Here is a 24,667-nt window from a genome sequence, read left to right as displayed (position 1 = left end):
GAGGATTGTGTCCCTGACACCCAAGGGCCTTCCCCTCCTCCTGGCTACTGAGAATCACAGTGGCAAAGGAGGAAGCAGCTGCCAGAGGTCCACACACCTTTCCCTAGGGTAGGGCTGGCTGAAGGCAAATCCTTTCTGGCCCCCAACATTGACCCCAACCCCTATCCCTGCCGTCCCCACCCCAGCTCCTGGCAGAGAGCTCTTTCTGCCCAGGATCCCGGGTAAAGACTGAACAAACGCAAGCAGCTGTGCTATGTGTGGGTGTCTGCGGGTCAGGTCAGAGGTGGGTGGCATCCAGCAGTCCCTTGCATGTAGCTGTGGTGGGAAACCGCTCTTACTCGGAGCTGTCCGCAAGATGGCAAATGGAAGGGGTTTTCATCTGAGGGTCAGAAGACCTGCGGCCAAGTCCCATATTCACCGCCACTTTCCCATATGGATGTGGGTAAGCCTTTTCTCCTCTCTGGACTGTGAGATTCAACTAAAAGGTCTCAGCTCATTTCTGCCTAAAAATCCATCACACTGTGCCCTATCAGTGGGTCACATCCCCATCCAAGCATCCAGGGACTGACACTGTCCTTGGCAGATCAAGGTGAGGAGTGGAGAGAAGAGGACCCTTGGAAGCAGAAAGCCGAGTTTGCAACCCTAGAGCTGTCACTTAAAGCCTGTGACGCTGGGCGAGTCCTGTGGCTTCTCAGACATACCACGCCCATCAAAAAACAGGGATAATACCACCTCCTCATAGGATGATGGTAATGAGGATTTGATGAGGTGATACATTCAGAGAGCCCACAATGCCTCAGAAATCGCCCTCCCTGCTCAGCCTGCCGCATCTCAGCGTAAAATGTTCCTGGGCCAAAGAGCCAGCCTAGCAAAGCAGGGGCTGGTAATGGCCAGGAGGCTGACCAAGACTGGGGAGGTGGGCAGAGGGCAAAGCAGGGAGCTTGGATGGGGATGGAGAGGGGCAGACAGGGTCTGGGGAAGTGGAGATGGAAGAAAAGGGGAGCCTCTGAGTGGGAAGGAAGGGAAAGGGGGGCAGGAGAAAGGAAGTTTATTATTCTTCCTGCAGACCAATCATGGGGCTCCTGGAGTGTCGAATTCCAGCTCCTGCAGCCAGATGTGACCTGTTCCTGTTATCGTGGAATATTAATCAGAGGGGCCCTTGGGTAATTGGGGAGTTTTGATTAGAGAAATAGCCCTTACAATAATAAGCAGGCAGGAGCTTGGGGAAACCCACCCCCACTCCTGGTCGCCCACCTCTTAGGCTCCATACTTCTGAGGGCTCAGGGACCCAGAGTGAAGAGTTGGGGAGTGCAGGAAGGGGGATGGTACCAAAACTGGTTGTGGGGACCAGGATTGGACCTGGCGGGTGGGGAGAGGGGGGTGCAGGGATAGGTGGCTATGAAGGGGACTAGAGACTGAGGGATCTGGGGCCTGGCGCTGGCGTGGCTTCACTCACCTCCCCATCAATCATCACATTAGCTGTTCCTGGGGCTTCTCCCTCGCCAGGACCCCTCCCAGTCAGCCCGCAGCAGCCAGCACCGCTGCCTCAGCCTCTGGCCCTGCTGGGACCCCAGCTCTGTTGCAGGCTGCACATGGCCCCTGGGCTCTGTATATTTAGACGGTTAATGAATCTTCCTGTTTGGCTGGGCCAGGCTAGAGTTTGAGATGGAGGAAATGAGGGCAAGAATGGGGAGGAGGGGCAGCACAACTGCCCGAGCCCTGGAGATCCTCTGACCACAGGGACCCCAGACCCAAAGTACAGAAACAGCCCAGGCACTTCAGCTCAAGGAATCCGGGTAGTTGCCCCAATCCTCAACTGTACCCCCAAGTCCCCAAGGGACCACAATTTGAAGACAGAAGACCTGAGTTCTAGGTCCAAATCTTGCCTTGCCCTCTCCTGGGCCTCGGCTGCCTCTTCCCCATGTTGAGGACTTTGGACTAAATTTCTTTTCACCAAACTCACTCAGCAGCTACTATGTGCCAAGCTCTGTACCGGGCCCTGGAGGTTCAGAAAGAAAAAAAAAAAGAGAACATAGTCCTTACCCTTCAAGACATCGTGGTAATGACAGAGGCAGTCATGTAACTATCGCACATGGAGATAGTAATTGTAATTACAATACTACAATAGTGTTGACTGAACAGTCATGACACGCTGGGCCCTGTGCTAAGCGTTTCCATGTCTTATCTCGTGGCATCTTCTCAATGACCCAACGCCATCGGTAGTATCAGCAGCCCCATTTTACAGATGAGGAAACTGAGTTACTGAGTGGTGAAGAACCCAGTAAAAAGGTACCATATGAGACTCTAGAGATATATATATATATATATATATATATATATATATATATATATATACACACACACACATAAATATAATTTTATATATATGCTATATATTGTATATTATATATAACAAATCATATATATATATATCATATATAATATATGTGATACATAATTTATATATATATACATATATATTGTTACCTAAGTGGCCTTCCAGAAAGGCTGTACCAGCTTAAACATCACCAGGCTAATGAGTGTAGAAAGAAGCCAGTTAGTGTAGCATCTTTCTTTCCAACAGTACCTGGAAGCTCCAGTGTCTCTGCTTCGGATCTGGGCCTCTGGCTGCTGGAGCCTGGCTGGGGTTGAGCATGGATTCTGGGTGGGAGAGACACTCACTTATTCATGTGTTTATCAGCTCTTTACTGAGTGCCAGGTTCACTGCCCCAAAGGAACACACATTCTGATGGGAAGTGCTAGCTCTTTGCATCAAGGTATACTTGCTGCTTTTTACAAAGCAGTTTTGCTTACATCATTCCGTTCCCAATAAATGAAGAAGAAACCCAGGCCTCAAGTATGAGTGGCAGAGTCAGGCCTCAAATGCAGGGCTTCTGACTCTGACTCCAAGCTCCTGTGGGGGCACAGCTGACTGGGTGTTCCTCCCCTTTGGTTTACAGGAGTCAAGGCCAGGCCAGCCAAGCCTTGGGGCCTTGAGCTTGAGATGCAGGGAATGAGGGAAAGAATGGAGAGGAGGGGCAGCACAACTGCCCTGGCTCTGAAGATCACCTGACCACAGGGACTCCAGACAGAAAGCATGGAAAGAGCCCAGGCAGTTCAGCTCCAGGAATCAAGGAGGCTGCCCCGCCTCACCGCTGGACTTTCACTGGGGCCATAGCGACCCAGGCTGAGGCTGAGGCCGAGGCTGAGGCCCAGAGAATCTCTGGTCGCTGAGCCTCTGATTAAAGTGGCCACTCAGAGACCAGCCTGGAATGGTCTTGGCTGCCTATGGCTGGGTGACAGGAAGAAAGGCTGCCTCCGGACTCAGAAGCTAGCCGATGCCATGTACTGAGCAATCACCAGGGCCCTGTTCTCAGGGCTTTCTGTGTGTGCATTCACTTCATTCTCACTTCAGTCTCATGAGATGGCTGCTACCCTCAGCCCCATCTTACGGAAGAAGAAACCAGGAACACAGAGGGGTTTAAACGACTTGCTCAAGAATTCATAGCTAGAAAGTGGTAAAGCTGGGATGTAAACCCTGGCAGCCTGATCCCAGAGTCTGGGCTCTGCACCACCGTATTAGACAGCCCCTGAAGCCATGTGTCTGACATCGAGGGTGCAGGCCACAGGACCCCACCTCACTCTCTCCCCATGCTGGTACCACCACCTCACGCCCCTCAAGCACCTAAGCGTTTGGACTCTGGATTCAGGCTTCTTGATTTCAAATCCTTGCTCTACAACTTCCTAGCCGTGTGCCCATGGGCAAGGTACTTTCCCTCTCCGAGCCTCCATTTCCTCATCTGTAAAACAGGGCTAATAGTGGTTCTACCTCAGATAAGGACCTCCCTTATGAGGCTCATGAGACTTGCGGTGTCCATGGAACAATGCATGTGACTAAGTTTTGAGCACGGTGCCTGGCCCGTAGTAAGTACTCAATAAATGTTTGCTTTCATTGTAGGGTAATATAATAAGGCGTTGACTCTGCCGATTGGCTGGACAGTAATGTGAGTAGGTAGAGGGCAGAGACAGAGCCCTGGGATGAGGTTCCAGCCCAGCTAAGCCCATTCAAGTGGACAGATGTTTCAAAGGTTCATTGATATTGCTCTGTGCTCAGGTCTGTTCTGGGCCCCACTCTAGGTAAGACACAGAGGTGGGGGCACAGTTCCTGCTCTCCAGAAACTCCCAACCTATTGGGGGAAACAGACACAGGCACACAGTATAAGCAGAAGCACTGCGAGAGCTGAGAAGAGTAGCAACTTTGCCTGGATTTGAGGGTCAGAAGTGTCCATGAAGGATGCACAGGAGTTTGCAGGCCAGGGGCAAGGGGATGGGCATTTCTGGCTGATGGAAGTGCAAATCGAAAGACTCAGAGGCTTAAGGGTGCCTGTGCTGGTCAGGGACCCGTGAATAGGCTTGTGTGATTGGGGTGTAAGTTGAATGTGGTGTTGGAGGGGTTGAGGTGAGAAACTTAAGAGGTGGGCAGGGGCCAGATCAACCAGGGCCCTGACTGCCATGATGAGGAATTGAGGGATGACTGACAATGTGAAATGGAAACTGAGATGACAAGATCAGGATGGAGTTTGGGAAAAATCACTTTGGCTGCTGTTTTGCAAGAGAGACGGACAGATGGAGGCGGGGAGAGAAGTTGGGAGGCGATTGCCATAGTCCCGGCAGGAGGACCGGAGTGTTGGCACTGGGGGTGGTCAGAAGTGGGCAGAGTCAAGAGATGCTGCAGAGGCAGAACTGAAGGATAACCCAGAAGTTTCTAGCTCAGGCCCATCTGTGGCAAGACCTCAGCTGAGCTGGGAGCAGACACCTGTGCTCTGTAAACTGGTCTCTTTTCCCCCTTTGGTGTTTATTTTCATTTCCTTGTAAAGTTCAATTCAGAAAATTCCGATCTTGTTTCAGTTGAACTGAAGAGAAGGAAGGTTTTTCCATACCCCAGATGGGATCTGGGTTCCTGGGGCCTCCCAGGGCCTCCCAGGGCCCAGGCTTTGCTGGTGGCAACTCCAGCAGGGTGATGTTACACAAAGCTGGGAAGATCTGTGGGGCTAGAGCCCAGGAGAAGGCTTGGCATGGCTTGGCAGGACTGCTGTGGGGGATGAGAGCAGTTTAGCCAGGATCGGGGGACTGGAGGGGGCTGTGCACAGAGAGAGAAGCGAGCAAATCCTGCCTGTTGCCTCTTTGAAAGAAGAAAGGCTCCCTTCCCTGGGCAGTGCCCCTAAGTCATGGACACCTCTGGCCTTTTCTTTTCTGGATTCCACACTCCCAGGCTCCACTGAGGGGTGTCTTGGATGAGTGTCTGTGCTAGAGGGAGGGATCCCAGAGCCCACAATCAACAGCCCTGGATGGGTGTGGGGGTGGGGTGGGAGAAGGGGGATTGGGAGGCTGTGAGGTAATGTGAAGAGGCAATGGGCTGAAAGTCACAAGACCTGGGTGAGGGCCAGTCCCGGTAAACTCTCTGTGTGACTCTGGGCAGTTCCTTCTTCCCTTCTCTGGGCCTCAGTTTTCCCATCCATCCAACTAGGGGGCTGGACTAGAAGGTCTCTAAACGCCCTAACAGCTTGAAAGATTCCATTCTCTTCTCTGAATCTGCCCAGGGGGAGGCGTTGGGGGCTGGGGCACCGGCAGGGGCTGAGAATTCCATAGCAATTTGCATGTGAAAGCATGTTACTGCCATGGCTATTAGTGTGTGCAGGGGGGCTGAAGACAGGGCAAGGACAGCTAACTGTCAGGCTGTCCAGAAAGGCCCGCTGCCTGGGTGGGGGAGGGAGGGAGGGAGGCCCTGGAGGTGTGCAAGGGAGGCTGGACCACCACCTTGGGTTCCCAGGGAAGGGTGAATCCCGAGACCTTTAGGGACCCAAGCTCGAGATGCCCAATCCTGGGTCTGGCCCCTACAGGGACCTCCAAGCTGTCGTGTCGAGGAGTGACTTCAGAGCTGCGTGAGGTGCCACAGGAGAGGGGCCCCCAGGGAGGGGGCCAAACTATTAGTGCATTTGCTTTTCCGGGTCTGCTCTTACCAGGCCTAAACCTCCCAGGACCATATTTTCCTCAGGTTTATAATGTGACCTTTTGGTAATTGCTTTGTATAAACTTACATAGTTTGTCAATATAAATACTGTGTGTGTGTGTGTGTGTGTGTGTGTGTGTGTGTGTGTGTGTGTGTGTGTGTGTGTGTGTGTGTGTGTATATATGTTTGTTAGGTTCACTCACACAAACTCCTGGGGATTCTGGGAGAACAAAGCAGCTGTGTGCAAAAAGGGCTCACAGCTGTGGCCTGTGAGGAAAGAGAGGTGGCTCTGTCAGCACTCCCTGTGCGCCTTTAAGTCCCTTCCGGTATCTGGGTCTCAGTTTCCCCATAAGGGGTTTGATCCGGAAAGGAGCTCTCAGGAAAGTCCTAGCTCTGCCATCTCCTGGCCTCTGACCTCTCAGATTCTACTGAACAGGCATGAGGGCAGCAAGGGAGGCCACCAGCCAGTCCCCCCTGAGAACAAGGGCTCTTCCCCGCAGAATCCAGCTGGTGGAAAGGCCCTGGTGCAGGGTGGCTTCCACAGTCTCGGCTGCTCCTGGTACCCTGGAAGCAAAGGAGCCACCTGGAGCTCCTCCCTAGGGCCCTGGTCAGAAGCCAGGTCTTTACCCACTGCTCCTGCGGAGGCTGAGAGAGACCAGCCCATGGGGCCACAGGGGTAGGTAAGGGCTGAGGACACACACCTCTTCTACTTCGGCTTTGGGAGGTGTTTATCATGGGTATATTTTGCCCAGCCCCCAGTCCAGGTGGGACTGGGGCTGGGGGAGGCAGACTGGGATTGAGGCCTCAAGATAACTTCTGATGAGGATGTTTAGGAACTCTGTAAGAGGCCGGCTTTGGTCAGGGATGATGGGAACAGCCAGGGCTTGGGGACCACTCTCAAAGCAAGAAGGATCCCTGGGAAGCCCAGCCCCAGAGTCCAACTGCCCACTCCACACCTCGTGAGAGAAGCAACAGCTATCACTTATTGGTGCCAGGCATTCAACACTTGTTTAAAAACTATGGATGAATGAACAAATGGAAGGCTAAGTTTAGTACCCAAGCTTTTAATCTGTGTATCCTCCATTCTGCCTCTCACATCACCACACAAGAACTTTAAGAGCTAATCAGGCACTTAAAGGCCAGTCTAGAATGTGAGGTCCCTGGGAGCAGGGACCTTGACTATCCTGTTCATCACTGTACCCTAGTGCCCAGATTGCTGACTGGCGTATAGTAGGTGCTCAGTAAATATTCTCTGGATAATTGAAGAAATCTAATCCCACTCCTCATTACCCAGACAGGGAAGTCGAGGCCCAAAGAGGCAGGGACCTGCTTGCAGCTGGCCAAAAAGTCACGGTAGACCTGGGACAGGCCCTGGGCTCCAGCCTCTCAGCACAGGGCTCTTTCCCCTGTACCAAAAGGCCCCCGTGGCAAACTCCTCCTGCCCTTCCCTATCCCTTCACGAATTCCTTATTCCCCGCACCCCCAGCTTTCCCTCTTTCCTTTCTCTTTGCCAGCTGGATAATTAACCACTGGAAACAAAACCTGTAATTACTGTCCTCCCCATGCCCTTAAATTGCTTTCAGTTTGGGCTCCATGACCCCCGTCCTGGGTGGGGGTTGGTCTCCCCCTTAGCAGCCTCCCAAAGGGGGAGTCAACCTAACAAGCACCAGCTGAGGCCCCAGCCCCCCAGATCCAATGGCCAGCTGTACAGGAGGCCGGCAGCAGATGGGCGAGGAGGGTCCCCTGGCAGGCTGGGGCTGACTCAGCTGGGGTGTCAGTGGGACTGTGACGTGCCCGGGCAGGACAGGAGGCCAGGCAGGCGGGCCGGATTTCCGAGAGTGATTGATGCCAGGTGGCCAAAGGGCCGCTGGCTCAGCAGGGACCAACTTAGGATGGTCCCAGTAGAGCCAGGTCTTTTCTTGGGTTCTTCAGCTCACCCTCATGCCCCTGCCTAGAGGGTGCCAGGCCATCCACATCCCTGGTGCCTCCGGGAGGCCTCCTGGGAGCTTAAAATGGATCAGCGCAATAAGTCCCAAGAGCCCTGGCCTTCCAGCTCCACAAGGCCTATCCCTTCGGGGAAACTGAGGCCTGGTTAGCACCTGCTCAACTTGGCTTCGTTGGTGATCTGGGCTCAGCCTGTGGAGGAAGCGAGGCAGCTCCACCCTCACCTGGGAAGCATCCTCTATCCCTGACTCACCAGGAGTTTGGGCCCAGCTGGGACAGGAAGGAGAGCTGAGGGTGGGGCCAGTCTGGGGCCCTACCACAGGAGGCTCACAACCCCTGCCTCCAGCTAGCTAAGCTTGTTCCGTTCCTGACCCACACAGAGGCTAAGGGAACGGCAGGGGGATGGTTCCCGTTCTTCAAGAGCCCCAAGGAAGCACGCTTGCTCAGTCCCACCCAAGACGGGGCAAGGAGCAGGGCGGTGGGCCGGAGGAGAATCACCTTCTAGCAACTTCTGTTTGCTCATGGTAGAGTAAAAACACCTGGACTTAAAGCCTCGTGCTTGCGTTCGCTTGATGTGTGTTCTTGGGCAAGTCACTGCCCCTTGCAGAGGGTCTGTTTCCTCACCTCAAATATGGGGCAAAGAATTCCCCACCGTCCACCCTCACAGGGAAGCTTATGAAAGTCAATGAGATAACATGTGTAAGTGTTTTTATTTTTAAGTGGCAGGCACTGGCCGGGTGAAGGACACTGCCACAAGGGGCTACTGAGCAGTGCTGTGTGGCCGGCACAGCAGACACGGAGCTCAGACGAGCAGCGGCCACGGTGCCCAGGCCAGGGCACGTGACAACAGCAGTCACAAACCTTCTGGGCTGTTGGAGAGGCTGCCTTATACTCTGCTTTGCTGTCTCCCAGAGATTTTACTTCACACTCCTCACAGCTACTCCCAAGGGGCCCCCAGAAACTCGATCCTCCACTGAGAGGGTGGGGGCAGCCGTGTCCTGGGCTGGGCGGGGGACCACCCAAGGACACTCATTGGTGATGTGTGGGAAGGGCTCTACCCAACCCAGATCAGGCTCCCCCTCAGTTAGAGACATCTATCTGGCCTGAACCAGCCCTGAGTAGAGACCCCTGGCCCAGGCAGGGGCCCCCGCTCTGGGCAGGCAGTCAAGCAGCAGAGGCCCCATCTGATCCAGGCACTTCCTTTGGTTAATGAGAAACCAAATAAACAGCCTCTGCCCCAGCTGGCTTCGGGAGCACCCCAGCCGGGCCCAGCCCTGCCTGCTCCAGCCAGCCTCCCTCCCTTTCACCCTGCAGGTCCCGTGACTTTCCTCCCTTGCCTCCTCCGTGCGCTTCCCACTTCCCTCACAGCCCTGCCTGCTCCTTGGCTGGTGCGCTGGGGCTTCCTGCTCTGGATCGCTAACCAACCCTCCCCTTCCTTCCTCCTCCTCCTTTCCTCTAGTGCCTTCTTACCCATTTTTAGCTGCTGGGATCCCACTTGTCCTCCTCTCCTGACATCTGTCTCAGCCATCTCCATAAGGAGGGAGTCCCCCGCCCAGAAGACCTGCGGGCTGCTCCGGGCCTTGCCAGCCTGTGTCTCTGCTGTGGCAATGAGGCCAAACCCTCTTCAGGGCCCTCACTCCACTCTCAGACCATCAGCCTGCAGGAGGGAGATGCTCAGATGCTTGGGTGCTCGGGGCTGCTCTAGCTCGAGGGCTTTGTCAGCCGGAAGTCCCCGAGTGTGCCATGGTGAGAGCTCTGGTGTGCAGGAGAAGGAAGGCTCTTCTGGCTAAGAAGCGAACTGGACAGCCTGAAGCAGCCTCGTTACCCAGCGGGCCACAGCTGAGGCCCAGCTCTTGGGAAGTTATTTCTAGCCACCTCCAGGTGTCTTGAGGCAGGGCAGGGCTGGGCCTGCCAGCAGGTCCCAGATCTAGCCCCAGTGAGGTGGTGGCAGTACTTGCGGACACACCCAGGTCCCCATGGAAACACCTCCTCCCCCATCTACTCTCTCTAGCTGAGTCTAGTGCCAGACGGGGCAGATGCCCATGGCCTATGCCACAGTGGTGATAGGATAGACAGGGGGCTATGGTCACAGGGTCCAGCAGAACAAGAGGGTAGAAGAACTTGTGACGAAGAAGGGCACAGAGCATTTTCAACATCTTGCTCCACTAGGACAGCCACCATCTTCCCATACCAGACCAGATCACCAGTGTTTTGGGCACATGAAAATCACACACACGCTCTCTCTCTCTCTCTCTCTCTCTGTCTCTCTCTCTCTCTCTCTGTCTCTCTCTCTCTCTCTCCCTCTCTCTCTCTCTCTCACTCATATAGTCACTCATACACTCACACGTCATTCCCCAACATCACGACACCATTTTACACCCATTTCTCCATGTGGTTAATTTTTTTTTTTTTTAGTTCTCATTTTTTTCTAAGAAAAAAGCAACAAGAAAATAATTCAGAGTTTATACAAAACATCTTTACATTATTTTTTTTCCAAAAAAGACTAGTATTTACACAAATGGCAACAGAAACAAAAACAAAAAAAACCTTTCGACTGCCACCTGGAAGGGACTGGCTGTTCCGCTCCCTCTCCCACCTGGCAGTGGGGTGGGCACCTGGCCAGGAGGCAGTGTGGAAGTGGATGGTGGGAGGCCCAGCTCCTTCCATGGCCACTCTGGGAGTGCCTGCAAGGCGCTTGCTAGTGGCAGTCTGTTAGCAGCCGTGCTGGCAAGGAGCCGGGGTCAAAGTGCACGGCGTGCTGGCCCAGCCCTAGGCAAGCCTCTTCCTCTTTCCAAGCCCCAGCCCAAGACTGGGGGGCTAGCGGGAGCTGGGTTAGGGGGGCACCCACCTGAGCTAGAGCCCAGAAAAGAAGCAGGCTACCTGGCCTTATACCCGCTTAGTTCTCCGCCCTGGGCCTCTGTTTCCCCACCAGGCCGAAGGGTGCCAAAGGTGAGGGGAGAACAGGGCAGAGCAGAGAAGGGGGAACTCCCAGCTCTGCAGGGCAAATAGCCACCTGGGTACCTCACCTCCCTCCACCCCCCATGAGGTCATCTGCCTGCAGCAGCTCTCCTGTTCCCCAGGCAACAGCCAATTAAGACATTAATAACCGTGAGAGTGAGGGAGGCAGGATATGCCCAAGTATCCCACAGGAAGTTTTTTTTTTTTTTTTTTTGGTGGAAGGGTGGCAGCCACTACCCCATTGCCAAGATCAGCACTGTAGAAGGAGAGTCAGTGGGGGAGGGTGAGACACCTTGCCCAATGGCACTCTTGTCTTCCCTCGTGGGCAAGAACAGCCCTGGCCTGTCCCCTCCCCACAAAAAATACGCCAACAAGTTTATAAAAGAAATGCCATCCTATGCTTCCCGGCTGGCCACATCCTGCCCCAGGCCCCTGATACTGCGGAAGGCTGGGCTCAGAAAACCTGGGGAGGGGCTGTCTTTTCCATTTTTCCATTTTTCTTAAAAAAAAAAAAAGAGAACAGATGAAAATGAGTTGACAGCTAAAAAAATGAACACAAAAACATTAAAAACAGTGATGATAGCGGACAAGAAGTCCTGGGAAGGGAGAAAGGGGGCGAGGGGGCACAGGGCCAGGGGGGGCGTCTCCCTGCCTGCTGTCCATCAGCGTCCGACCCTGCCCTCCAAGAAGGGGTGCCCCCGCAGAGCCCAAAGGCCTGGCCAGAGGGGGAAGGCACAAGAGCATGGGGGCTGGGGGCACAAGCACCCCCCTCTGAAGCCCAGGGGGCGGGGCAAAAGGGGGATTATAAAAGCCAAGAAACTACAAAACTAAATACAAAGATGGGCACAGCTGGCAAGGGGAGGGACGTGGGTGAGGATGGAGAGGTGCAGTCCCGGCTGACTGTCCCTCAGGGCCGAGGCTGCCAGGGCCCTCAGACCTTGTAGTAGATGTTCGCGGGGCTCTGGGGCGGCATCTCCTGGACGATGTAGACAGGGTGCCCGTAGTCCCCACTCACCTTCTCATAGTGGGGGCAGTAGTTGTTCTCTGTAGTCCGTAAGGGGATGATGATGTCGCTGGGCTCGGTGCCCGCCGTGCCACTGCCCCCCTTAGGACTGGCCAGGGTGCTGAGCGAGAGGGCGGGCGCCCGCTGCTGCGTGTGCTTGCGGTGCCGCTTGCGCAGCTTCAGCAGCAGGATGGTCAGGAAGATGATGATGAGCAGGAAGATGACGCAGCCAGCGCCCACGGCCGCAAACAATGCCACCTTGGAGTTGAAGAAGCTGTCGGGGTCCCCGCTGCTGCCTCCACTCCCACCGGAGCCGCTTTTCTCATCCTGGTTCACAGTCTCTGTGGACGGGGGAGGGAGGCAAGGGAGGGGAAGAAGGTCAGCCAGGGGTCCCAGGGACACATAGCAGATCTCGGGCCACGCCCTGCCTTCCTTCAGAGCTAGGGCCTGAAAGGGCAGCCGAGCAATGGCTTCTGCCCTCTGGGAGACTCCCATACACTCACCATGCTTGCCGTCAGAGTCACCCAGGGAGCCCCGACCACTGGGGGCCTGTGTAGCCATCTTGATAGTGTTGTCTGCCTCCTTGCTGGGCCGGCTGGTAGTCAGCTGCTCGGGCGTCACAGCATTGGGGTCTGGGGGTGGGGAGAGAACAAGTGAAGGGGGAACTCCGGCAGCGTAGGTGCCTCAGTTACATAGCACCCACCGGCCAAGAATGGCCCGGATACTGGACCTCAGATCCCCTATCCCTACTGCCCCCTCTGCCACTACTCCCCACGCCACCCCCCGCCACCCAGTGAGGAGCATCTGTCGCAAAAGCCTAGCTGAGGAGCCCTCGGCCTGGGTGCTCACCTTGCCCAACCTTCATGACAATCTTCATGGTGCGTGTGCGGCACACACCTCCCTCCCGGTTCTCCAGTCCCTCCAGGCTCCCATTGGATGTAGCTGCAGCAAGAGGCCAGAGCAGTCAGGAGGAGGAAGAGGTCTGCCAGCATTACCCAGAAGCCCTAGTGACGTCTAAGCCCTTAAGAATAGAACTGGGAACCAGGGAGTTGCAGGCAGCTCCCACCCACCCGTGAACCTTTCTACTTCTCTCCTCCCACTAGGAACAGAGTCCAGGAACTAGCCCCTCCCATGAGGATGCTGCTCCCCTACCATGACCAAGGCCACAGGCCCTTCTTTCTCAGTGGAAGCTACATGTGTCTCCTCATTGGGTGACGTTGCTCAGAGGCCAAGCAATCAGAACTGGCATGGTGAGGAAGACTTCTCCACAGACTAGAAGGAATCCTAGATTAGGTGTCAGGAGAACTGGGTTGGAAACCCAACCCGCTCCCTAACTCTCTGTGTGATCTAGGGCAAGAAGCCCCTTCACCTCTTGGGGCCTCCGTTTCCCATGAAGAGAAAGGCTGAAGCTTTGCCAATTCTGCCATTCCCAAGGTTAGATCTTAGGTGGGCAAAGAAAATAAGAGAGAGAGCACCACGAATCAGAGTCGTCTCCCACCCAGCTCCTAGAGCCAGGGCGAGCTGGCAGCGGAGGCCCCTTGGTAAACGCTGGGGCCGGAATTCCAAGGCCACACTACGAGGAGAGCACGCCACTCTTCAAAGGGGACTGGATCAGGCTGGGCCTGAACTGTGTGCGGTCTCAGTGCGCTACTCAGAAGTTCCCACTGCTACAGGACAGGAAAGAACCATGCGGTGGGCAGGGACTCACAGGTAATATAGTAATCGTGGTGCTTCTTGAACTCCAGGCCCATGTAGTTGGGGCTGAACTCCTGGAACTTGATGGTGAAACGGATTTCCTGCTCTGGCCTATTGCAGGTGACCAGCACGTTGGGGTCGAGCACGGTGCTGCAGGCAGCTGCCTGCTCAGGCCGCACCAGGTACAGCTTGTAGTACTCATAGGGCCGCCCAGCTTCTGCTCGGGGGCAGATGATGTCCAGCTTGTCTCCAATCTTTGGGTAGATCACCAGGCCCTTCCCACTCAGGAACCTGCCCAAGAAGGAAGAGATGGTTAGCCTCAGGGTTGGGGGTCTCAGGCCATCCCCAGAACCAGGGGAGCAGACAATGAGGGCCAGGCTGGGCACACTGGGTGGAGATGGAGAGGACAGGCATTCTGTCCTTTTTCCATCCTTATGCTGGGGGTGGGGAAAGAGAACCATGCTGCCAGCAGGGTGTGGAAGGGGTGGCCCATGGGCAAGGCTGCCAGGCTTTGACTGCTCGGCAGGGTGGGGCACTGCCTGGCTGGGGGAGCCCTTTGTCCTAATGTGGCATTTCCGCAGGGGGGCTGACGTGGCAGATGGGCTGGGCACCTAGATGTCAGGCTTGGGTTGCCTGGATGTGGCAGCCCTGTCCTCCTCGCACTCCCAACATACTCACATTCCTTCATAGCCTCTGCTACCGGCCCTCCAGCACACACGCGTGTACATGCGCTCATGCGCACAGACACACACAAAGAAGCACACACACAATGAGCCCTAGAAACCACCCCCACAGCTCCCAGCCAACGGCTGGGGATGCACAACCTATCTTGGCCCCATGCCTTCTTCCCCATCCTTGCTAATCTTGGGCATGATGGGGAGATAGGAACAGGCCTTGCCTAGAGCCAAGGGATAATGGGCACAGTCTCCAGCCAGGTACAGCTCCACACAGCTCTCTCCACTCCCCACTCCCACTGCCTGGCATCCTACCAGGACTCATCCCACCCCCATAATGCAAAAGCCTGAATCCCCAAATCTGGCCAGTCTCACTGCAAAGGATAACAGAGAAAGGGGAGAAGAGGCCTGAGCAGGAACAACAGATCATACAAGACAGAGCCCCAGGAACCTCGCTCATCTGCCTTCTAATCCACTCCCACCACACACACACACACACACACACACACACACACACACACACACACACACATACACACACACACACACACACACACACACAGCCTCTGCTCCCCATCCTGAGAGGAGATGGACAAATGCCTCCCGAGCCAGGTTCATCTTCTAATCCAGAAGGCCAGGCACTGGGAAATAGCAGGGGGAGGGCAGCTGCCTGGGGCCACCGATTCACATCATCCTGTCCTTGCCTAAGCACAGTAAGCGCTCTCGGCCATTTCTGAGCCTGGGAGCAAGTCGGTACAATGTAGGAGAAAGAAGACAGACTTTGGAATCAGATGGATGGTGGCCCTTACTAGCTCTGTGACCTTGGATGAGCTGCCTGATCTCCCTATCTTTCAGTGTCCTCACTTATAAACTGGGGATGGGAAGAGGCCCTCCTCCAAGGATGGTGGAGGGGAGGCATGATGGCATGTATAGAGCACATAGTTGGCACTCAACCGTGATTCCTGCTTAGAAATAGCGTGGTCTGCCAAGAGGCAGGAGGCCAGACACTAACACCAAGGACCTATGAGCCCAGTCTCGTTTCTTGGGTGGGAAAGAGGAAAAGATGATACAGCTCCATCCTCAAGGACTCTACTGTCCGGTGTGGTTCAGAAAAGTAAATGGCCCATGCCGCAGCAATGGATAGCACCAGGCTATCTGGAGGCTGTGTGAGAGGATGGTGGCTCAAAAGGCAAGGGCTGGACGCAGAGAGAGGAAGGAGACAGCTCATCGGACAGGACAGTCAGAAATGGTCCCACAGAAAGAGTGGGATGAAAGCAGATCCTGGGGGAGGAATAAGAAGTCAACATCCAGCAAGAGCAGACAGCAGTGGTTGGGACAAAAAACCCAGGCCAGTGACTGGCCCAGTGATGGGTAGAGAGGAGCAGAAGAAGAGGGGGTAAAGCTCAGCTGGGGCCAGACTGAAAGGCCAGGGTCACAAGAAGCAGTGTGGGTTTCATCCAGTGGGGGACAGACTCTCTAGCAGAAGGGACAATGAAGGGTCGAAGGCAGTGCTTCAAGGGAATGAAGCTAACGGTGGAAGAACATGGTTCTGCTCCCTGAGGGCCCATTCCACAGTGGGGGCTACAAGGCACAAGGGCCTCCTGGGAGCTCAGTATCCTCACCGGATGGAGGGAAATGATACCCAAGGAGGTGACTAAGGGAACTAGACCAAGTAGATGGAGTGGATGAAGAACAGCAGCCCTCTCTCCACGTCCAGGGAAGCTCCACTAAGCTGGGACCTGCCATCCTTCTGTGCAGGAGGGTAAAAGCAACAACAAGGAGGTCTCACCCACCTTAGTACCTAGCTTTACCACACTCCAGAAGGCCAGAAAGGAAGCAGGCATGGGATGGAGGCCCACACAAACATTTGAGAGAAAACACCCCCAACTCCATGCGCTACAGAAAGCCAAGAAGTTTCACCAAAGCCTCTATAATTCCTAAGGCATTTTTCACTTTCCAATCTTCATACTGGTTCCATCCAGGCAGTAGGATTAGACAACTTCTAACATCTTAGAGATAGAAGGAACCTTCGAGACCTACTGAGTCCAGGCTCCTCATGTGAGGGAATGAGTAACCAGATGAATGTTCCTGTTGAAGAGGGGTGCTCAAAGCCAACCCGAGGAGCCTAAACTCACCCAGGATGTTAACTCCTAGGGGTCTAAGAGTACCTTAAACATTGGCTGAATCCTTATAGAGCTGCACCTCCGTAAGACCGTAACTGGAGATGACAGCAGGTAGAGGGCACGCAAAGGGGTACAGGCCAGCTCACTTTTCTAACCACTTGGCCCGCCTTACTCACCAGGGAGTCTTGTCTACCCTGAGCAGTCTCCCATCACCATTCAGGTTCTGGAGCCCTGGAACCCAGAGACAACCGAGGAAACAGATGTCTACATAGTGGGTGGGGGAGGGGGAGGAGAGAGGACTATTGCCCCCAACACCCCTCAGACTCTCGTCAACCTCAGAGAACAGAATTCATAAATATTCATGAGTTCATTTGCATAGCAGCTGGCAGAGGGAAACTCACCTTCCCCTAAAGTGCAGAAGGGAGAGGAGCCTGATGAGACCCACCTTCCCTGACCCTGGTCCCCCATGATGGTACCTTCTCAGCTTCTTCCCCACCACCGTGAAAAGTGCCTCTGGGCCTGTGAGAAGCCCCAGAAAGTGGTGAGAGGCCACGAGGTGTGGGTATGCAGCCCGTGAGAGTGAAGCCCAAGGTCAGGTATGACGCTAGTCATCCTGTACAGCGGGGACCCTGCTGGTCTCCCCTCGTACCCACCAGGTTAGGAGTAGGGGCCGACAGGAGGAGGAAGAGAGTACCTAGTTAAACTCTTTACCCCCCAGTTTTCAAAAACTACTACTCCCCCCATTATCAAACCAAGCTTTCCTGCCTGGGGCCACCCCCAGACAAAGCCCTTTTCTGGAAAATAAGGGGATTGACATGGCCCAGCAGGAAGCCTGCAGCAGGTCGCCATGGTAACCCCTGAGGCCTTCCCTCCTTAGCCTCTGATAGCTCCTGGGACCCCAGGGAGCCACCCCAGGGAGTAAAAGGACTTAGGGAGGCAGCCTGCCATTCAGTCTCTGTCTGTGGCCTGCCTCTTCCCCTCTACCCCAGCCCAAGTCTCTCCCCCAGCCTGCCTACTGAGCTTAGAAGTATCACCATGACTGCTGAAAAGAATCCTGGGAGAGAAGAAGCCTGAGGGTCTGGGGTAGTGGCCAGTGCTGGTCAGAGGCCAACTGCCCCCCCCCTGCTTCTTTGTCCAGTTAAGCCCCTATCCACCCATACACAATCTATAGCAGAGAGAGTTTGGAGCTATGGGGGTCATGCCTAGAAAGCTGCCCACGTTCCACCACACTTCCTTCCCTCTCATCCTTCCCTCAGGCTCTAGGGACTTGTGGTCAGAGAGTGGCCAAAGGGAGAGCCTGGTCCTAGGCCATGCCAGCCCAGGTTTGGTAGAAGACTCTAGCCACAGCTTTGATTCAGTGACTCCGGCACCACTGCGCCTGCACCCCAGGGTGGCAGGACCAGCGGAGGACAGAACCCAAGCTGGAGCTCAAGTGTGCTCTCATCCCAGCAAGGGTGGGGAGACCCCAAATTAAAGGCTCCTCTTTCACTCCCCCAGCTCCACCCAGCCCCCGAGGCAGCAGGAGCAGGCCTGGCATGTCCCAGCAGTGCCCGCCCAGGCGTGGGTGGGCAGGAACAGCAGCTGGGTCCTGGCACACACACAGCACTGTCGGAGGCAGGGAAGCCAGGAGAGCCCCAGAGGAAGTCCCCCCCACACCTACACTGAACTATGCCTCCCCTCTGCCCCACCTGGCCAATGCTAGGGCCCACTGAGGGCTTAACAGCCCCTTCCTTGTTGTCTGCTTTCTGTGGGGTCCCTGAGAGGCAGTGAGATTCCTGGCCCAGAGAGGAACCAAGGCTGCTATTCAGAGCCCGGGAGGGAGAGTGCCAGGCATCGAGCTGGCTGCCTCTAGATCAGGTCACCCCGAGCAAGCGGCCCTCAGACGTAGGCCTAGTAAAATCAAATGAGGAAGCTGGAGCACTGCTCATCCCACGTGGGCAGGGCCTGAGTCACAAGGACAGATGCACACACACCTGTGAGGTGAGAGCGAAAGCCGGGGGCAAAAGCCAGCGCCTCCTCCGAAACCCAGTCTCTCCCAGATTCCAAGGCAGTGGGATGGTGTGGAAAGAATGGCACAAGGCACAGCTCTCCCCACTACGAGCTGACTGACTTTAAACAAGTCATTTTCCTTTTCTGGGCAAATGCCTCCTCGTCTGGAAAATGGGCAATTCCAACTTCCCAGGGCTGTTGGGAACATCCAGTGAGTTCATATCTGAGAATGCTTTGGAGGTAGCAAGGTACTGCCCAACTGTTAGTTAGCACACCAAGCACAGTACCATTTAGAAGAAGCTGAACGAGCTGACTACACTCCTGGCTGCTAGCACCGCCACCCAAAACAGCTACAATGAGAACCCACCCAGGAGGGGCTGCTACAGAGCCCAGGGCAAGGAACCCAGAACATGGCTGGTGAGCATTCCCTTACCTCAGCTCCCCTAATAATCACAGGGTGGACCCTCCCCGCAAACCTACTGTTCCCATGGCAACCAGCGGCCTCCTGGCTGGCCCACCCACTCCATACTCCCAACACCAGGAAACAGTGATGCACAGTGGTATCCAGGGCCCACTCATCCCCATCCCTCATAGTTGGTGAGGCAGTGGAGAGCCTGAGGGGAGAAAGGGAACCCTGGATTCAGCCTCCAGTCCAGCCTCACCAGGCCCTTCTTGCCCCAGGTCTGGCTGCCTGGGGGTGGGGGAGGGAGGGAGGGGAACAGGGAACTTTAGAGGAGCTGCTGGCTTCCCATCACTTTCAGGCCCCCACCTGTGGCCAATCAGCCACAGAGTAGAAGAGGTCAGGTCCCTAGCCACCCCGGAAAGGGGCCCCCTGAGCTGGCCTCCCCAGGACTGTGAGCTGGAACAGCTGTGAGGGGGCTGGGACCTACACTTTGGCTTGTAGCAGGCAAGCCTGGGTTGGGGTCTGCAGCTGCCCCCACCCATGCTGGATGGAGTCAAGGGTCCTGGATGCCAAGCTGAAGCCCCCACCCCCGCCCCTTGCAGGGAAGGTGTAATATGATCTCAGGCACATTCCCACTCTCTGGAGGTGGAGGAACCTGAGTGGGGGGCAGGAAGGGGTCAGAATGGGACTGAGAGACTGAACTGCAGCAGCTGGACTTGGCTGAGGACTCAAGTATGAGGCCTGCCGGCTGCCCCAAGTTCTCAGGGGAGGAGGCTGGAGGAGGGGTCTGCCCTGGGACCTTCCATCACAGCCCCCCCACCCCACACAAGCATGCCCATGTACTCTGGTTCCTCCCAACCTCTAACGGGCCCAGACCCACCTTCCCACCCTACACTTATCGGGCAAATCTGACAAGGGGCCAAGCTCTTGCCACCCAGGGACTACCACCCTGGAAGGCCACAGCACCAATTTGGGAAAGAGGCTGGGAGTCTGGAGTCAGCCCTTCCGGCTCCCCTCTCCCGGTCAGGGCTGGGGCTGCCCGTATCCTGGAACCTGGAAACATACCCCCAGCCCCACCACTTCTTTATTTTGATTTTTTACCAAGGAGGAAGCAATTAAGCAGGGTTTATAGGCGCTGGGAGATTTCGGGGGGGGGGGGGTTGCCAGCTCCTGACAGGACTGAGGCGAGAGACCAAAAGCTGGGAGGAAGAGGGGAGGGAAGAGAGAAAATGAGCCTGTGAGGGAGAGCACGGGCATGTGCGAGAAACAAAAGGACTCGAGAAAAAGAGGCAGAGAGTGACTAAGAGTGAGAGGGAGTGTGAGAAAGAGGGAGAGCGGGCAAGCAGAGCTGGAGAGGGGAGGTGAACGCGGCTCACACAGGATGTGAGAGGGCGAACCGACAAGGGCCTGAGAGGGAGAAGTCGGGCAGGAGGAAAAGAGGGAGAGACGGACAGGAAAAGACCGTTGATTTGAAAGGCTGTGGCAGTCCCAGGCTTGGGCGCAGTGGCAGAGACAGCCTCCCCGAGCTCAGAGTGAAGCTGAGGGCAGTGCCTTCCTCCTGTCCTCCTGCCCCCCCAAACCCGTGCCAACACACACAGACAGGCTGCATTCCAGACCCCTGAGCATAGATGGAACTCTGGAGGGGGTGCTGCGCGCAGGGGCACCAGTATGAGTCCCCCACCATTCCCAGGATCTGCTCAATTACAGGATGGAATTCGTGCAAGTCCTATTGAGGCCTCAGCCACCACTCCCACCACCCCCAGGATGCCTACCCTCAGCCTGAAGTGGATCGGGGAATGGGGCAGATCTCAAAAACCTGCAAACCGTTCCAGAGCACTCAGGCCTCAAGACACAAAAAGGGTGAAGCTCAGGGAGATCTTGTTTCCAAGTGAGCCACCCCCGACCTCACTCTGCAGGAGGGCTCCTTTCCAGCTGTGGAGCTGCCTGCTATCTCTGGTTAGAGACCCGAGAGAGCAATTAGGTCACTCCCATGAGCCCCTAGGATGGGCTACCCCAGGCTGATTTCAGCTCTCCTGGCTCAAGAGAGAGCATTTCCAGCCTCCACCTTTACAGGAGGGAACTGGGCACTTCACAGCCTTTCTCCTTGGTCTGAGCAGCCCGAGGCCCCCAGACCATTTTGAGTCCCTGCTGTTAGGAGAGCACTGGGCCCAGTTTGGCTTCTGGGTTAAGGAAAAATCGTTGTCAATCCCTTTCCTTGTACCCTGACCCTGGTTTAGACATCCCACTAACCAATAAATAGGACCGTACCTTAACCTAAGGAGAAGAGAAGTAAAGAAGCTGCCTTCTCCCACTCCAGGGCTGAGAGGTGCATGACCCCTGGAACCTAAGAGGTCAAGACAGGCAGGAGCTCGGGAAGTTAGCGGGGAGCCCATAAGAGTGGACAGGAAGAGATTCCAGGTACAGGAATCATAGAGCACAGAGGACAGGCCAAGGGCCCCCAGTTTCCCACTAAGTGGGGTGTCCGCACACTGCTGGGACCTCCAGAAAACAAGAAGGAAGAGCAATTTTGACCCTGGGTTCCAACCTGAGTCCTGGATGCCGAAAGAGAAAAAGGTCCAGAGGTCACTACACAATCCAGCGACTCCCCACTAACAGCCCAGAAACCACTAAGCCACCGCCCTGAAAGGTGTGTGTGTTGTTGGGAGGTGGGGGAGGATTGTGAAGGGTAAGGAGGAGGGAGAAAAGAAAGGATCTCCTCTACATAGCTGCCTCCCCAACCCCTTTGGGAAAGCTAAGCACAACTCCCCAATCTGAGGACAGAAGGTGGGGGGGCCACTGGGACCCGCCTGGGCAGGAATCCTTTGCTTGCCACCCACTTCCCTAGCCACCTCGGCCGCCACTCTCCACCCCGGCCAGCCCTGGAAGCTCTGCCGCCGGCTCCATTGGACCCCCGACGAGCGCTGGATCGACACCCCCCCCCAACAAAACCTCTCTCCCACTCCGCCCCTCTCCACCCGCCGCCTTTGTGAGCCTGGGAGCGGCGCCCGCCCTTCCACGGACCCAGCAGGGAGAAAGTCGGGGGTGGGGGGAGGCTAGGAGAGACGGCAAAGCGAAAAGCTAGGGAAGCAAAATGGGAAGAAAGAGAAATGAAAATGAGAGAAGCCCGAATGGAGATACAGGCACTGCCACCCGCCCCAAGCGCGAAGTCCCACGCCACGGTCCCTTCACAGCTAAACAAACGGGGAACCTGTGTTCCGGCCCCTTCCCCCGCCCAGGTCAAGCTCGCCCACCCCCCGCCCCCAGCGGCTCTTGGCGAAAACCGCCACGTTCCCAGGGGCCCCAGAGGGGGCTGCTTTCTCTCCCCGACCCAGCTCTCCGGTGCGCTCAAAGGCGCTCAGACTCCCAGCTCCGCCCGGCGCGACCACCTCGACTTGATCCGGGACGTGCGGAGGAGAGGGCCGGGAAGCTGAGGGATCACAACCCAGCCAAGTGCCCCCACCCAACCCCACCGCACCCTTCCCCGCCCGGCCGCAGGGAAACACACTCGAAAAAGCCATAGACAAAATGGGGCGCCGCTCCTCCTCCGAACACCTTCCCACAGGCGCTCGGGGGCGCGCGGCCTCACCCCCAGGGACCAGAGCAGATAAGTTACTCACTTGGGGTTGAGGGAGCTCCAGGACACGGGCTCTAGATTCTTGGCCAGCGGGGTGGCGAGCCGGCACAGCGCCAACACGACCATCGCCACAAGCCACTTGCCGAGCCAACGCTGGCCAGGCCGGGCCATCTTCCCTGGGGCAGGCTGCACTTCGGGATGCCCTGGCGCCTCCTCAGCAAAGCTGGCCTCGCCTTCCCGTGCCGCGCTGCGCTCCGAGAAGCTCAGGCGCCCATCCTCCGCAGCCGCCGGCCTTGAAGTGCTCCCCTCCCGCCGGCTTCGGTGTCGCTCTTCTCCGCCCCGCCGGCCAGGAGGACTCACTGGGCAGCCGCCCCCAACCCGAGCATGAGCTGTGGCCTCCGAGGGCTCGCTCCACTGGCCTCTCCGCCGCACGAAGCACGACGGGGGCTCTGCGCCCCCGGGTGATCCCGTCCGATTCCGCTCGGCTCCCCGAGGCTGTTTGGGACTGTGCGACCTCTCCCCGACGGGGTCTCACCGCTGGGGACTCGGTGGCCGCCCGGACGCCTCGACCGCCCCGGGATCGGCACCCCTGGGAAGAAGTGGGAGTCTCCCCACCACACGAGCTCGGTCTGGGGGCTCCCGACCGGGCCGCCCTAGCACGGGCTCCGTTCCTCCAGGCCACACTGGGACTCCGGGCTGCGCGCCCCCCGACAGCTTCGACTTCAGCGCGGGGCCCGCTCAGTGTACTTAGAAGAGCGCGGAGACACTGCCGAGCGAGCTAGTCCCATCAGTTTGCGCCTCTGAAGCCTAGGCCGGGTGGCCCGGCAGCCCAGTCGCCGAGTCCTAGCTCCCTGGCGATTGCGCCCGAGGCTCTACGGTCAGTGCGAGGCTCACACACCTCCCACTGCTGACCAGCGCGCATACACTCCCTCCGCCGCCGCTGAGCTGTCTACTCCCCTGCTCAGGCGTACGCAAGGCCAACCCTACGCATCTTAGCCAATAGCAAGCTCCGTCACGGGGTCCTTGCCCTGCACCACGCCCCCAGAACAGGAAGGAGGCGGGGTTTTAGGGAGCTCTTAAGGACGCCGCGCTCTCGATGGCACCAATCTGAGTGTGCGGCTCCTGCGGTTATGGATGGTTCCTGCCTAGTCCTGTTCCCAGAGCGCTCAGCCCGTGGGAAGTTGGCGCTCCTCTAGAGCTATCGGCCTGCTCTCCTCCCCGAGCGCCTGGTCGACACTCCGGCCCACTGACCTGGGCCAAACAGGCTCAGTACTTTTCCCGGGAAAGTACTACCATTCTTTTTGTTACACACGCGAGCCCTTAAGTCCTTGCTCGGTGCCCACCTCCGTGACAAGGATAGCTTGTTTACTCCTGGTCCCATCTCACATAGGGCTCTGGTGGGCTTTCCTCCTTCCGCCCTCGCCGTGCAGTGTCCGCTTGCACATGGACCCGGACCCGGAGTCCTGAACAAACGGATAGCGGTGGGCGGTGGCGTCTCAGAGGGGTCAAGTACGGGAAAGTTGGGAAGATGAGTTCTTCGCCCCTGGGGAGCAGGCCTTGGGAATCTCAACTTTGGGGAAGAGACTTGTGGGACACCAGGGGCCCAGATTTCGAGTCTTGTCCTGTCTGAAGGCGCGGGCAAGGCCCTGGGATAGGCCAGTGGGGATGAGAGGGCACCTCGATAAAGAAAGACACCTCGAGGGCAAAGAGGAAAGGGCGTAGGGCAGAGGAGCCTTTCGAAAAAGTAAAAGTTGGCGCCCTGGTCCCAAGACGCCGGACTCCAGCACCTCCCGGCCTCGCCATCTGGGTCTTTGTCTCCCAGCCCCTTCTCCCCGCCCCTCCTTGCTTCCTTGCTTATAACTTTGGCTCCAGCCCATAGCGCAGACCCTCCCGGTCCGACCCGCTCTCCCCAGTTGGACCTCGGCAGATGTACCCACGTGCTAATGTCTCCCCCTACTGGTCTTCTATAGCACCGCGGGTGCCTGGGACAGACTGAGAGCGCCCACTCCAACGGGAGCGTGGCACACACGAGCCTGGCACACGCGCTCGAGCACAAGACCCGGGACAGGGGTGGTGACCTTGGCTAGAACCGCGGCCCGGTATGGGGAGGAGGAGGGAGCACTAGGAGTAAGATCTGGGTTTGGGGTTGGCTCGGCGACTGCCGAGGACATAAAGTCTCCTCGCTGCTTCTTTATGGAGATAATTCGGTGAGCGACATTCCCAAAGTGCTCGCCATTTACACAGTTTCCTGTCCGTCTCTCACTTAAGTAGGAGGCTGATCTACTGAGTTCCTC

At 56.6% G+C, this 24,667-nt stretch overlaps 1 protein-coding gene across 3 annotated transcripts; it reads right to left on the bottom strand.

Moving 5' to 3' along the window:
• Positions 1-1,944: 1,944 nt before the first annotated feature.
• On the bottom strand, positions 1,945-23,333 carry EFNB1 (ephrin B1). Of its 3 annotated transcripts, XM_027093563.1 has the most exons (7): positions 22,417-23,318; positions 13,624-13,901; positions 12,765-12,857; positions 12,419-12,547; positions 11,928-12,256; positions 2,588-2,661; positions 1,945-1,999 (listed from the first exon to the last, which is right to left on the bottom strand). In XM_027093563.1, exons 1-7 carry the CDS (start codon positions 22,542-22,544, stop codon positions 1,960-1,962), a joined length of 1,071 nt encoding a protein of 356 aa, XP_026949364.1. In that variant the 5' UTR covers positions 22,545-23,318; the 3' UTR covers positions 1,945-1,959. The 3 variants fall into 3 exon arrangements, with proteins under 3 accessions (XP_026949364.1, XP_026949366.1, XP_026949365.1); XM_027093565.1 differs by lacking the exons at positions 1,945-1,999; positions 2,588-2,661 and adding an exon at positions 10,404-11,411 and having other exon boundaries at positions 22,417-23,316; XM_027093564.1 differs by lacking the exons at positions 1,945-1,999; positions 2,588-2,661 and having other exon boundaries at positions 10,404-12,256; positions 22,417-23,333.
• Positions 23,334-24,667: the final 1,334 nt, after the last annotated feature.

This window comes from Aethalodelphis obliquidens, unplaced genomic scaffold, assembly GCF_003676395.1.
Source record: "Aethalodelphis obliquidens isolate GAN/ISIS:26980383/991018 unplaced genomic scaffold, ASM367639v1 scaffold85, whole genome shotgun sequence".
In the NCBI taxonomy this organism is placed as follows: domain Eukaryota; kingdom Metazoa; phylum Chordata; class Mammalia; order Artiodactyla; family Delphinidae; genus Aethalodelphis; species Aethalodelphis obliquidens.
Note: the sequence above shows the minus strand (reverse complement) of the source record. Positions and strands in the feature narration are given on the sequence as shown.